This window comes from Prionailurus bengalensis, chromosome C1, assembly GCF_016509475.1.
Source record: "Prionailurus bengalensis isolate Pbe53 chromosome C1, Fcat_Pben_1.1_paternal_pri, whole genome shotgun sequence".
NCBI classification, from domain to species: domain Eukaryota; kingdom Metazoa; phylum Chordata; class Mammalia; order Carnivora; family Felidae; genus Prionailurus; species Prionailurus bengalensis.
Window position 1 is genome coordinate 203,578,965 of NC_057345.1, and position 13,944 is coordinate 203,592,908.

General features: G+C 55.9%; 1 protein-coding gene across 1 annotated transcript; it reads left to right on the forward strand.

The window, feature by feature from the left end:
- The first annotated feature begins 2,179 nt into the window (after positions 1–2,179).
- SLC11A1 (solute carrier family 11 member 1) lies at positions 2,180–11,312 on the forward strand. Its single transcript, XM_043577813.1, has 15 exons — positions 2,180–2,296; positions 2,860–2,993; positions 3,860–3,982; positions 4,324–4,443; positions 5,207–5,313; positions 5,695–5,765; positions 6,104–6,171; positions 6,314–6,469; positions 7,382–7,540; positions 8,566–8,655; positions 8,779–8,898; positions 9,325–9,474; positions 9,962–10,035; positions 10,458–10,611; positions 10,761–11,312. Exons 1-15 carry the CDS (start codon positions 2,290–2,292, stop codon positions 10,869–10,871), a joined length of 1,644 nt encoding a protein of 547 aa, XP_043433748.1. The 5' UTR covers positions 2,180–2,289; the 3' UTR covers positions 10,872–11,312.
- Positions 11,313–13,944: the final 2,632 nt, after the last annotated feature.

Consider the following 13,944-nt stretch of genomic DNA (forward strand, 5'->3'; position numbering starts at 1 on the left):
ATCGCTATGTGGATTTCTGGAGCCTTAGCTCAGTAGCTTCCCACTTGCTGATAACCTGTGTAGAAACTCTGCTCTTAACCGTTACACGATACTACCCTTCCGTAAGGTGGTGGTTGTGCACAGTACTGATTGCTCATTAACCAATTATATTCACTGAGTCCTAACTATAGGTAAAACCCTGCAAAAGATACAAAGAGGAAGATATGTGTTTTAGGGCTCTTCAAAGAAACAGAACCAATAGAAAATATAGATGGATAGATAGATGATAGACAGATAGATAGATAGATAATAAGGAATTGGCTCATGTGAGTATAGAGGCTGAGGAGTCCCAAGATCTATAAGCTGGAGACCCAAGAGAGCCGATGGTATATGTAATTCTGTTCTGAGTCTGAAGGACTGAGAAGGAGGAGAGCCAATGGTCTCAGTTCCTGTCCAAGCCAAACCTGAAGGCAGGAGAAGACCAATATCCCAGTTCAAAGACAGAGAAAGCAAACTCTTCCTTACTCAGCCTTTTGTTCTGTTCAATTGGTTGGATGAGGCCCATGCTCATTAAGGAGAGAAATCTGCTTGACTCAGCCTATGGATTCCAAAAAGTTAATCTTCTCTGAAAATACCCCCAAGAATACACCCTGAAAGTTTGACCAAATATCCAGGCACCCTGTGGCCCTGTCAGGTTGGCACATAAAATTAACCATTACAATATCCTACCCCAGCCCCAACCCCAGCCATCCCCACATGAGCCCAAGGTAGTGATTGGGAAACGTGAGATGGTGGTGATATCTTAAGCAATAGGATTGCACAGTGACAAACCTGACGTTGCTCTCTCCCGTATGACCTATCAGTCGCCCTTCTTACCACACCCCCACTTCTCCAGCTCCTCCAAACTCCCCAACCCACGAGCAGCCAGGAAATTGGATGCCAATGCCCCCATCCGACTCCCAAGCTTTGGCTAACGTGTTTGACTCAACGTGGCGATATCCTGGTTCAGGTTTGGGCCTGAGAGCTTGCACCTGTTTTCTCCGGATCCTGAGGTTTCAGACTTTGGAGTTGGAAACCCCAAAGATTGGTCTTGAATCTTCTTGGCAGAAAAGGAAGACCACAAGATAGAAGGCAGGAGTGGGCATGGAAGAAGGGCCTAAGAGAGGTAAGTGGTGGTGTAGGCACAGGGACTGGCAAGGAGAAGTGATCAGGAGCTGGAAAAATCTTGCCCACCACTCACCCAGAGGTTACAGACTCATAACCCTCAAGCGGAAGCTACCCTGAAGGAATATTTTGTTTAGATTACACAATATTTTCCACTTTTTGAGCCCAGGATTCAAAAAGCCTATGTTGTGTAAAAGTCCAAATTGTCCAGCATCCTTGACAAATCAGAAGATATGGTGACACTGGCTGGACACACATCCCAGATGACAATTGGCTAGAAGTCTGTAGGCACTGCCCTCTTCAGACAGAGCATATGACCTTCGTTTTGCTACAGTCTCCACCACTCCCTACTGATCCCTCCCAGCACTGAGGCTCAGTGTCGTTTGTCATCCGACACCATTTTTCTTACCCCCGTGTCTCATGGTTTGTCTTACCTGCCTGGCCTCCTTGGACACCTAATGTTGTGACCCCTTAGCTAGTCTGAGCCTTTCATTTTACAGAAGAAACGAGCTCAGAGAAAGGGATGGGTCTGGTGACCATCTCAGTGAATCGGTGGCAGACTCAGGTCCAGAATTTCCGGTGCCCCTTTCTTCCAAGGCTCTCCTTGGCCTGAATCATCAACGCATGTCCCTGTGACAGAAGACCTCAAGGTCCTCTCCTCTGAGGCATTCAATGGGAAACAGAAGCCTGGGTGGTCATCGGGACTTTCGTGGCCGGGGACTCCAGACTGAAGAAAAGGGCCTGACTGCTTGTGTCTGGGCTGGGGGGTGGTTGGAGAAGGCAGTCTTGTGATCTGGATGTGAATGCCCACAGAGCAGGAAGTGTCCTGAAATTAGAGCTAACTGGGGAGGCACAGAATTCAGGGTGCCTGGAAGGGGGCCAAAAGTGTTGTGGGCCTCGGGCCAGGAGGAGAACGAAAGTTCCTGCATTTTGGCCTAGACTCTTCCGCCACAGCTGGCCACTTCTGCCTTTGGAACGTGTTTCACAATGCCCCCTGTGTGTGAGGACAGCCTAGATCAGCTGAGGATGGAGAGGAGGGCGTGGTCTTACATAGTGACACGCACCGGCACTCAGAGAGGAGGCATGAGCTGAGTATAGGCTCAGCATCCCATTCACGCGTGGAGAGTGCCTGCGCCTGCCGTCCTCATGACAGGTAAGTAGCCCCCTCTGGGGTCAGAGGCTCCAAAGGGGGTTGGGAGTAGGGAGAGTCAGGGAGGCAAAGGAAGCCCCTTATCCCCCACGGGTGTCCCGGTCTCGACCCAATTCCGGACCCCAGCCTGGGGTTTGGGTCTTCGCATCCCCACGGGCACAGCATCCCTTTTGTCTGTCCTTTGTGTGTTTGGAGTTCCTGGAGCTTACTTGGCAGACGGAGGAGGCAGGAGTGAGGGCAAGGGACATCCATATTAGCATCAGTATGCCCTCCTCAGAGCCCAGGGTCCTCCTCCTCTGCATCTTCTGGGGCAAGAGAGATCTGGTTTGGGAACCAATGTGCTCACATGGGAGGAGAGTAATTCTGGAAGCTCTACTTCCCACGCATCTTCTGAAATGTTTGGTCGAGGGGTGGAGGTGATGGACCCACGCTGGGAGTCACTGTTCACTGGGCCTCAATTACTCCACTTTGCCAGAAGGACGTAGGGAAGGAGGACACATGGCTTTAGCCCTGGGCCACCAGAAAGAAGCCAATCACTCGCCATGGCTCACTGGGGCCCTTTGCAGGTGACAGCAGCCCTCAAAGTCTAAGCAGGAGCAGCTATGGCTCCATCTCCAGCCCACCCAGCTCAGAGCCACAGAAAGAGCCTCTCAGAGCAACCTACCTGAGCGAGAAGATCCTCATCCCGGACACAGAACCGGTGGGAATGCTGGAAACTTCCTGGGGTCTTTCAGCATTGGCAGGATGCTATGGGATCCCACAGGCCGGGGGAAAGGGCTCTCCTGAAGACTGTGGGAAGCCCCTTCTAGCTCTGAGCAGCAGTGATTGACAGTGGACACTGTACCCTTTCTGCTTCTGTCCTTAGCTCTTAGCCGGGGGCCGGGGGGCAGGGGATCGTTTTTTTGTGTGTAAAAATTATCAAGCGGCTTTCTGAATGAATCCCAGCTTTCTTATGGAGAGAAAGGGGCTACGGTGAGTTCAGGTTGGAGCCTTGAGCATTTGTTGCCGTACTTAAAGGAAAGGACCCGGAGGAGGGCATGTGGGGAAGTGAAGGAGGCTCGAGGCTATCTTCTGGGATGCTGTCACCTCGCATTTCCAGAATCTTTAGCAGATTCTCAGGCTGCCAGGCCAAGCCCAGGCTGCCAGGCCAAGCCTCCTAGGGGTGGGGAGACCCTAGGCTCAGTGGACAACAGAGAGGAGGGACCATGGTTTGGGGAGGACTGGGGAACGAGCAACAAGACCCGGCAGGCTTGGCCCGACGAAAGAACCCCTTTGGGCTCTGAGGATCTGCTGAGTCAGGGCGAACGTGAGGCAGGCTGCTGTTCAGGCGCCTGTGGGTTGCCGAATCTGACTGATGCAGAAAGTAAATCCACCATGACTCAGTAAATCCTGCTGCTTCCTCCCACCCCACGCCCTCCACTAACCCCCGGGGTGGCAGATCCAGCAATGGGGGAGTGGTGGGCAGGGCTGGCCAGCCCGGGCTGATGAGCCCAGAGGGGTTCAGCTGGGGGCTGGCCAAGGTCAGGAGCTACCACCCAAGACCTCGTCACTTCATCCCACCCGCAGGGCACATTCAGCCTGAGGAAGCTGTGGGCCTTCACGGGGCCTGGCTTCCTCATGAGCATCGCTTTCCTGGACCCGGGAAACATCGAGTCAGATCTTCAGGCTGGTGCCGTGGCTGGATTCAAAGTGATTGAGTCGGGGCACCGTGGGGAGGAGGGGTGACCAAGCTAAGTGGGAGGAGACCCCCCCCCCAGCTTGCCACATCTCCCCAGAGTGGCCTACATGACTGGTGTTTGGGGGAGCGGGTATTACGTTCAAATGGGCCAGAGAAGGGTCCCCAGGGCAGCCCTGCCAGAATGGGGGGTGTATGGGGGGGGTGGGTCTTCTCACTTCACCTCCTCCACTCTGTCCCCAAGGAGCGTCCTTGGTTAGAGGGTACCAGCAGTCTGGACTTGTCAGCCAGCACCCCCCCCCCCCGCCCCCAGACACACACACCAGGCTGAAGGCCTCTCCCTTCCTTCTCTCAGCTGCTCTGGGTGCTGCTGTGGGCCACGGTGTTGGGCTTGCTCTGCCAACGGCTCGCTGCCCGACTGGGTGTGGTGACAGGCAAGGACTTGGGCGAGGTCTGCCATCTCTACTACCATAAGGTGAGCCTGGTGGGCCTGGACAGGGAGCATCCACAGATCCCAAACCCCAAGCAGCCATTTACAGCTTCTGTGATCAAGTACATAAATCATCTCAAGCCGGGCATCACAAGCCCATTTGATAGATGAGAAGACTGAGGCTCGAACGAATAGTACCCAGACTAAGAGGGCTGTTAGACATCATCTGCTCATTTTACAGGAGAGGAAATTGAAACCTGGGGAAGTGACCTGCCCAGGGTGCAAAATAGGTAGGCATTGGCTTGGGATGGTCACCGGCTGGGGTAGACACTGGGGACTTGGTCGTTGTCGGTGTCCAAGCAGGAAAACAGAGACCTCGGCCATGAGATCTTTCAAAGGTATTCAGTGCAGAGGTGTGGTCACAAAGGTGATGGAAGGACTGAAGGAACAAGGGAAAGAGGTGTTCATCCAAGATCAGGAAGCTGCTGGGCAGCAGCCCAAGAGCCATCATTTGCTGCCTTCAGGAAGCTTGGCCGCTACTGTCAAAACAGCCACCAACGCTGGTGGAGCCCGGGAAGCCTGGTGCCCTTGATGGTGCCTGTGCCAGAAACACCACTAGAAGTAGGGGGAAAGAGTGATCCCTCCCTGCCTTTTAATCTCCCTTAATTGTTTCCTACAAAACCTAACTGGAGGCCAGCTGGCAAGGCCGACAAACATAGTTTGTGCCGGGTATGGAAAGGTCCGGGACATCAACAAATAACAACAATATCTGGCCCAGCCATGATGCAGTGCTCTCTCCTCCCCCCAGGCGCCCCGCACCCTCCTCTGGCTGACCATCGAGCTAGCCATCGTGGGCTCGGACATGCAGGAGGTCATCGGCACGGCTATCGCATTCAATCTGCTGTCAGCTGGACGGTACTGCCACCAGGGGCCCCAGCTCTTCAGTCCAGCGCTGGGGACTTGTGCTCCTTCTTCCCCAGGCCTCGTCCTTCCCCCCGCCCCCCTCACCCCCAGTCCCCTCTGACTTTAGAGCTGTTGCTCAATTTGCCCGATGGGGAACAGGGACCCAGAAACGTAAAGTGATGTCAGTCACCACGCAGACTTCAGGACTGCAGCCCGGAGCTCCCTGCCATGCTGGTCCCCCACCAGCGCCTAGTACCATTTTCCCGCCTCCAGCACACTCCCACCCCCCTCTGCCTTAGCTGCCTGGGGCCACTTGGGTCCCTGCTCCCAGGAGTCCAGATTCCACAGTGTCCTGCCCTGAGGCTGGGCTGACCCCGGCCACTCTGGTTTCAGAATCCCACTCTGGGGCGGCGTCCTCATCACCATCGTGGACACTTTCTTCTTCCTCTTCCTTGACAACTACGGTGGGTGTGCCCCTCAATCTCCCAAGGGACTGGGTTGGGGGAACAAGTGAATGAAGAAACCAAGCTCCACTGTTCTGAGAGAAGGGCTCCCAGCTCCCTCACTCTGGCTGTGTGGCCCTGAGCAAGTTACTGAGACTTCTGTTTCTTCGCCTATAACGCGGGGACGATAATAGCACAGACCTCACCGGCTGTGGCGAGAACTCACTGAGGCAACATATACGTTAAGCACTTGGCACAGTGCCTGAAACTTGCTCAAGATAGTAGCCATTAATAATTGCTTCTGTTACAATTTTTGTCATTTTTCTCGCTCTTGTTGTTCCCCTTTGCTTTCCCCCTAGGGTTGCGCAAGCTGGAAGCCTTTTTTGGATTCCTTATTACAGTTATGGCCTTGACCTTCGGCTATGAGGTGGGAAGCCAAAGCCTCCATACCCTCCACCAAGGCTGTTCCTCCGGGCTCCTCGAGAAGCCCCCTAGCGGCCAGGGTCAGGGTGGATGGTGGGAATGGCTGCACGTGGCGTGGCCTGGCCTAAGGAGGCTCCTCTCCGCAGTACGTGGTGGCCCGTCCAGCCCAGGTAGCGCTCCTCCGGGACCTGCTCCTGCCCTCGTGCTCCGGCTGCGGCAGTCCTGAGCTGCTGCAGGCCGTGGGCATCGTTGGAGCCATCATCATGCCCCACAACATCTACCTGCACTCGGCCCTAGTCAAGGTGAGCAGAGGGAAGGGGAGGGATGTCTGCTCCCTTCAGCCACGCTCTGGTGGCCTCCAAACTTGGAGCCCCGCCCCTTTGGCTCCTGCCTTCCGGATTCAGGCGAGAAGGGAATCATTCTCTATGTATTCAGAATGTAGTAATAGAGCATCTACTATGCGTGGGAAAAGGGGGTCAATGATGAAAAGGCAGACAAGCCATCTGCCTTTCTAGGGCTTGCATTTCTAGTCGGGGCGGGGGGGACAGATCATGAGCAAGTAAACAGATAAAGGAAAGAATTATGGGGGCCCTGGGTGGCTCGGTCCATTAAAAGTCTGACTCTTGATCTCCGCTGGGGTTGTGATGTCACGGTTTGTGAATTCCGGCCCCACCTCCGGCACTGCCCTGACAGACCGGAGCCTGCTTGGGATTCTCTCTCCCTGTCCCTTGGCCTCCCCTCCCCCCCCAACTTGTGGGCTTGCTCTCTCTCTCTCTCTCTCTCTAAAAAAAAAAAAATTAAAACTAAAAAATTTAAGAATTAAAAAAAAGGAAAATTATGGATTGTGAAAGGTGCTTTGAAGGAAACAAAACAGAGAAGTATGGCAGAGAAAGACTAAGGAGGGGCTCCTTTAGAAAAGGTAGTCGGGAAAGGCCTTGCTAACGAGGTAATCTTTGAGACTTGAAGGATGGGAAGGAGGATCAGAGGAGAAGATATTCCAAGCAGAGGGAGTGGTAAGTTCAAAGGCCCTGGGGCGGAAATTAACTGGGCATGCAGGAAGGGTGTCAGCTGATCAAGGCCATGACCAAACTGCCATGGAGAGGGCTTTAGAAAGAACTGGGGTTTGGAGGGAACATCGGTAGATGTGTGAGGGTGGAGAATGTCGGGGTAGCTCTGAGGAACTTTGGCTTTTCTTTCCCCTCTGACCTTTGCAGTCTAGAGAGATAGACCGGTCTCGCCGGGCAGACATCCGAGAGGCCAACATGTACTTCCTGATTGAGGCCACCATCGCCCTGTCTGTCTCCTTCTTCATCAATCTCTTTGTTGTGGCAGTCTTTGGACAGGCCTTCTACCAGCAAACCAACCAGGCTGCGGTGAGAGACACCTCCCCACACAGCCAGGGCAGGCCCCCCCACACACACAAGCCCTGCAGGCTTTGCTGGGGACTCCAGGCAATGCATCGAAGCCCTTGAGTGTCTGCACTTCCAGCACTGGTAGGGGAGGGAGTCTGCGATCTGGCCTTTGGCTGAGACCCCTTCCCCACTCTGCTAGAGAGTCACAGCTCTCCCCTGCCCGGGGGCAGGCTCTTAGAGAGTCAGACCCACCCCAGGGCCTGCAAGGCACAGACAATCAAAGGAGGAGGCTGGGAGGGCGGAGCTGCGTCTTAGAGGACCCTGTATCCTAGGTGCTCCCCAAAGGATGGACAGGATTTGTCCAGCAAACTGCAGGCAGGGCATTCTGGGAGTAGGCACCTGCCTGAGCATGAGCAGGGAGTTGGGAATTCTCTGAGTCCTCTCTCTTAACAATCTTTATTCATTCAGCAAATAGTTACTGAGGATTTGTTATGTGATCAGGCAGTGGGGGGTAGAGCAGTCAATGATACAAAGCTCCTCCCTGGCTCTCTGGGGTTTGGGACCTGTGCCTGTCTCCTCTCCGAGTGGGTCTCTCTCACGTGGCTCTAACAGCTGCTAGCCAGCGGTGGGGTGCTGAGCACTGCAGGGGACGACTGACCAAGTCTCCTGGGATTTGGGCACGGCCACTGCCTTGCTATGTGGCCTTGAAGACCAGGCCAGCCTCAGAGTTGTGGGAAGTGGGTCCCGTGTAAGGGAGAGGGGACCGTGGAGCAGCTGGACTCACTGCCAGCCAATTGTCTCTTTGTGGTAATGCCATTCCCTACAAATGCAACAGAACCCTGGAAACTGGGTTCCCGTGTCAATTCTTCTCAATTTTAGATGTCGGCAACAAATTCACATTAAAGAGAAAAAACATCTGTTAATCAAGCAAAATATATCTGGCCGGATTCGGCCTGCGGGTCGCCAGTTTTCAACCCCTGGTCAAGACCTGGCAGTCTGATTTTCTGAGACTTCACATCTCCCTCCTACTGTCCCGGTGCCCACAGTTCGACGTCTGTGCCAACAGCAGCCTCCACGACTACGCCAAGATCTTCCCCAAGAACAACCTTACAGTGGAGGTGGACATTTACCAAGGAGTAAGCGACAGGTGGAGGCGGGCATGGAATGTAAGGATCCCGCAGGCTTCGTCGCCACGCCCACCAGGGGGCGGAGCCTGCTCCGGGGCGGTACCACGGCTCTAACCACACCCCTCCCTGCAGGGCGTGATCCTGGGCTGTCTCTTCGGCCCGGCTGCTCTCTACATCTGGGCGGTGGGCCTCCTAGCGGCCGGACAGAGCTCCACCATGACCGGCACCTACGCGGGACAGTTTGTGATGGAGGTGGTGGGGCCTGGGGAGCGGGCCGGGGAGTCCCAGGGGTCCGAGGTCAACAGGCACACCACTTGGGCTCGGATACCAGCCTCACTGATCCTTAAAGCAGCCCAGAGGTCACTATTATAAGCCCCGCTTTACAGGTGAGAAAACTGAAATGCGGAGAGGCGAAGCGACTGGCTCAAGGCAGCAGACCCAAAACTAGTAGACGCCTCCTCCCCAAAAGTTTAGTCTTAAGCATTAACCCGGGGGGGACCCCCCCCATTTCTCCTCATCCATTCTCTCCACCAACTAGGGTCAGAGCCTCCCCCATTTCAGAGATGGAAAAACAGAGCGTTCCCCCTGATGCCTGATGGGCTGAGGGACCACAGAGGATCCCTCCCTTGGAATCCCTAGTCCTGCACCCACCACCAAAATGCCCACTCCACACCCCAGGGCTTCCTGAAGCTGCGCTGGTCACGCTTTGCCCGCGTGCTCCTCACTCGCTCCTGCGCCATCCTGCCCACCGTGCTCGTGGCAGTCTTCAGGGACCTGAAAGACCTGTCAGGGCTCAACGACCTGCTTAATGTGCTGCAGAGCCTGCTGGTGAGCCCGTGGTCCCTAGCCACCCCACCCCCCACCCCCTTGCAGAGCTAAAGAGGAACCACAGCAATCCTTCAGAGGGACCCTTCACACACCCCCTCCCTCCCAGTCCCCCAGCGCCTTCCCACTATTCCAAACACACGTTTACTTGTAAGGCTCACAAAATCCCCATAGACATCCCAGGGGTGGGAACCACCATTGTCCCCATTGTGCAGATTGGAAAACGAATGTACACAGTTAAGTGATCAGTGGCAGAGCTGAGATGCAAACTCAGGCAGCCTGGGACCAGAGCCCCCAAACGCTTCTCCTGCTTTGGAGCCTCACAACTCTGGAACGCTCAGAGGTGGAGAAACCTCTGAGTGATTATGGATTAGGAGACTTGTCCAAGGGCACACAGACAGAGGACGAATGGAGCCCTGCTCCACTCTTCCCTTCCTTACTGTATTCTGAGGGCCATGACCCTCAGCCCCATCCTCCTGCTTCTCCCCAGCTTCCCTTTGCCGTGCTGCCTATCCTTACATTCACCAGCATGCCAGCCCTCATGCAGGAGTTTGCCAACGGCCGGTGAGTACTCCCCACCCCAAACGCCATGCTTGCAATTCTCATTTGATCCTTACAACCACCTTGAAGTGGGAATTACCATTATCCATAAGCTCATACAGGTTAAGGAAGCTGTGCAGGCTCACACAGCTAGCAAGTGTAGGGCAATAGGGCTGGAATCTGGAATCTGGAGTCGGGGGCTGCTTCTAGACCCTGAGCTCCTCACTCTCACCTCAGACTCTGCTCTTGCCAGATCCTGCCAGTGTGGAGCCTGGAGGGCCCAGGAGACAGTAGTGGGCAAGGGGTCTGCTCCAGGCCCCACAGCCCAGAGAAAGTGGCTTTGTATATCCCCTCGCTCTCCCCACCCCAGCTCCAGGCTGGCTTTGGGCAGTGGAGACAAGGAGGAGGAGATGGGGCCAGTCCTGAGCTTCCCTCCCTTCCCCCAGGCTGAGCAAGGCCATCACATCCTCCATCATGGCGCTGATCTGTGCCATCAACCTCTACTTCGTGATCATCTACCTGCCCAGCCTCCCCCACCCTGCCTACTTCGTCCTTGTAGCCCTGCTGGCTGCGGTTTACCTGGGCCTCACCACCTACCTGGTACTGTAGGGCCAGACAGTGCCTTGGGGATGGGGGAGGTGAAGAAAGGGGGCAACAGATGGAAGGCTTTGGGGGAAGGGGATGGACAGGGAGGGGAGGCTTCCCAGAGGCCTTGTTCTCTCCCAGACTCATGGTCTCCCTTCCTCCAGGTCTGGACCTGTTTCCTTGCCCAAGGAGCCACCGTTCTGGCCCACAGCTCCCATCAACACTTCTTGTATGGGCTTCCTGAAGAGGAGGAGAAGGAGAGGGTCTCTGGATGATCTGCCACACAGGGCCTGGCTTGGGCGTGGAATGAGTGGGGCAGACTGGCCTGCCCCGGGTGTGTGTGTGTGTGTGTGTGTGTGTGTGTGTGTGTGGAGGCAACAAGATGGAGTGGGAGTTTTGGAGGCAGGCCAACCGGGCTTCCATAGAGCCTTGCTGTTTGCCAGCTTGGACAAGTGATTAATCTCCAGTCTCAGTGTTCTCATCTGTAGAATGAGGACAACGCCAACCGTGTGATGGATGTAAAGCACTTTAACACAATGCCTGGCACGTGGGACTTAAAAATAATAGTAACTCCAACAATATTTATTGTGGGCCTATAGGAGTGACCTGACAAACGGACCCATTTGGGGGCGGGACACAGGCATCAAACGGGCACTTACGATGGTCTGATTAGCTTGATGAATGCTCAATAAGTGCTAGTCTACTTCTCATCCAAAGGCACAGGAAAGTAGAAACAGGGAAAGGACAAAATCCTTGGACCAGTAGAAGAGTCCTCCCCGCCCCCCACCCCATTCGAATGTCAGTTCCTAGAGTAGCTTCAAACTAACCCACTTTCCAGGCCATAAAACCAAGGCGCAGACTTCTCTTCAGGCGCCAGGTCATGGAACCCAAGAGTCGTGCCTCCGAGGCCCAATTCATTTGCCATTTCCCCAGGGGACTGGGCGGCCGGGACTCCCACGCCGCGCACTTAACGCTCCCTGGGTGCTGACTCCCAGCTCCCCCTAGGGGCAGGGACGGTCCCGAGCGCCCTCACTCCCTCCCGGCCCAAGAGCTGGAGGCAAGCGCTCCGACTTCGCGCCCCGGGGCTTCGGAAGGTGGGGGGAGGCGGAGGGTGGAGGGGAGCTGTGTGGGCGGGGAACCCCCTTGGCCGCTGGGAGCCGCCCGGCACCCCTTCGCCCGGTGCAAGGGTTGCACTTTACAGACGCTCCCTGGGCTGTTTCTAGGCTCCCCCAAGTCCCTCCTCCGGCCTCGTCGGGTCCCTCTGACCACTGCCCTGGAGCTGCGGAGAGAGGTGACCAGAAGGGGCCCCCAGGCCTTTGCCCTGGGGTGAGCCTGGAGCGGGCTTTGTGCTTGGAAGCACCCTCGATTGCCCAGGGTTCCGGCGGGGCAAGCTCCGCGCTCAGGTTGAGGCGCTTGTTTATGAGAAGAATTTCCTCTTTCTTAAAAGGGCAACGATGCGAGTGGGGCCCTTAAGGAGTGACGGGATGGGACAGGTCTGGCCCAATCAGAGAAACGGTGGGAGAGGGTACCTGAGCTAGAAGGCCACTCAATCCCTCTCTGGGCTTGGTCCTGGAGAAGATGGGACCCGGGCTAGCGGAAGAGGAGGGTGGATGGGGGCAAGATAATGGAGAGAGGCGTCTTCCATACTCCTGCCCAGCGTCCTGGAAGTGTCCCCAGCTATACCTTTGCACACACTCTCCAATCAATTCACTAGGTATTAATTGGGTGTCATCCCTGCGCTAGACATGGGGGAGGGAAACAAAGTCCCGAATTATAGATGTCAGCCCTCCAAGAGTTCACACTCCAGTAGGGGGAGACAGCTAGGTAGATGATAACAAACCACTCTACAGTGGAGGGGGGGGGGGGGACACGAAGTGCGTGTCAGGCGCACCTGCAAAAGACAAAAAGGAGAGGCAAGGGCCAGAGAAGGTAACTCCTGGACAGGATTTATAAAGTTGAATGGTGGGGGGGGGCAGCCAAGGAAGAATGAACTTGCCAGGAGTGAGGACAGGTGTGTGCGACCTTGTGGGGTGGGGTGTTCTTGGATCTTATGGAGCGGGGGGGGGGGGGGCGGGGGGGGGGGGGCGCTCCAGAAAAATGAGCAAGCTGGTCACCTGCATACTTACGCCTGGCATTGACAACTTGGGGGCAAGGAAAGCAGGAAGGGGAGGAAACCAAAGGGTCAGCTACAGGGCTACCCTGGGCCTGAGCAAGGTGTTAGCAATGAGGTCAGGCCAAGGTCAGTCATTTCTGGGCAGGGAGGTCCCTACAAAGGGCTTCCCTCCACCCCCATAGTAGCTTTGGTCTTCCTAGGGGGAAGGAGGGGATGTTTCCTCAGCCCCTCAGGTGGGAAGGACCTGCGGTGGGCACCCTGCCTTTCTACACGGACCCCCTACTTCACTTGCCTGGGTTGGGCTCTTACCAACCCCATTTGGCAGTTGAAGAAGCCGAGGTGCTGAATAGAGAGGTCACTTGCCCACAGCTGCCAGAGAGAAACCCAGCTGAGTCCTGGTGTTTCTGGACCCACAGCGCCTATGATCTGATTCCTCCTGGGGTGCAAGGAGAAAAATAAATTGTGGATAAGATGACGTCCGCAGTTAAGGGATAGCAGCTGGGTGTGACACACACACACACACACAAGGGAGGAAACCCAAAGAACCCACCAGACCCTGCATAATACTTCCACCGGCTCCTCTGTCCCCACAGACCCCCAAGACCCCGTGCTGCTGCAGGGGGCCTTCTGACTCGTTCACTGGCCACCACCCCTCCCTGCGGGGGAAGGAGCCTGGCACTGCATCAGAGCCTGGGAAGGTCTCCCAGGGGAAGAGGCCTTGGACGGGGCTAATGTTAGGGATGGGAGGTGAGGGGAACAGGGACGGCGGTGGGCAGCGACCCTGCCCGGTGCCCTACCCCTTTCTTCAGCCACTCTGACTCTCAAGAGTTCAGCCGGCCAGCTTCCAGCCTTCAGAGAGGGAGAAACGAAAGGACAGGAAGGCGAGCCGCCCTGCTCAGGCCAGGGGGTCACTCAGTCCTCCACCACACATTTCCTTTTGGGGTCAGTGCAAGCCGGGATCCGGAGACGAAAGCTGACATCCCGCCCCGGGGCTCAGCCGAAGGGGAGGGGTCTCCGCTCGGTGGCCAGGACCCCACCTCTACCCTCGCCGGAAGGCTGGGTCTGGTCGCTTCGCTTCTCGGAGCTCAATGTCCTTATCTGTATAAAGTGGGAGAGGAAGAGGGTCGTTCTGAGGAGTGAGCGAGACTAAGGGCGCAGCCAGAGCAGAACGAAGCGCTAGCTACACGTTGGCTATTAGTATTAAATGCAACGATGGCGGCGGTGTGGGCGGCGAA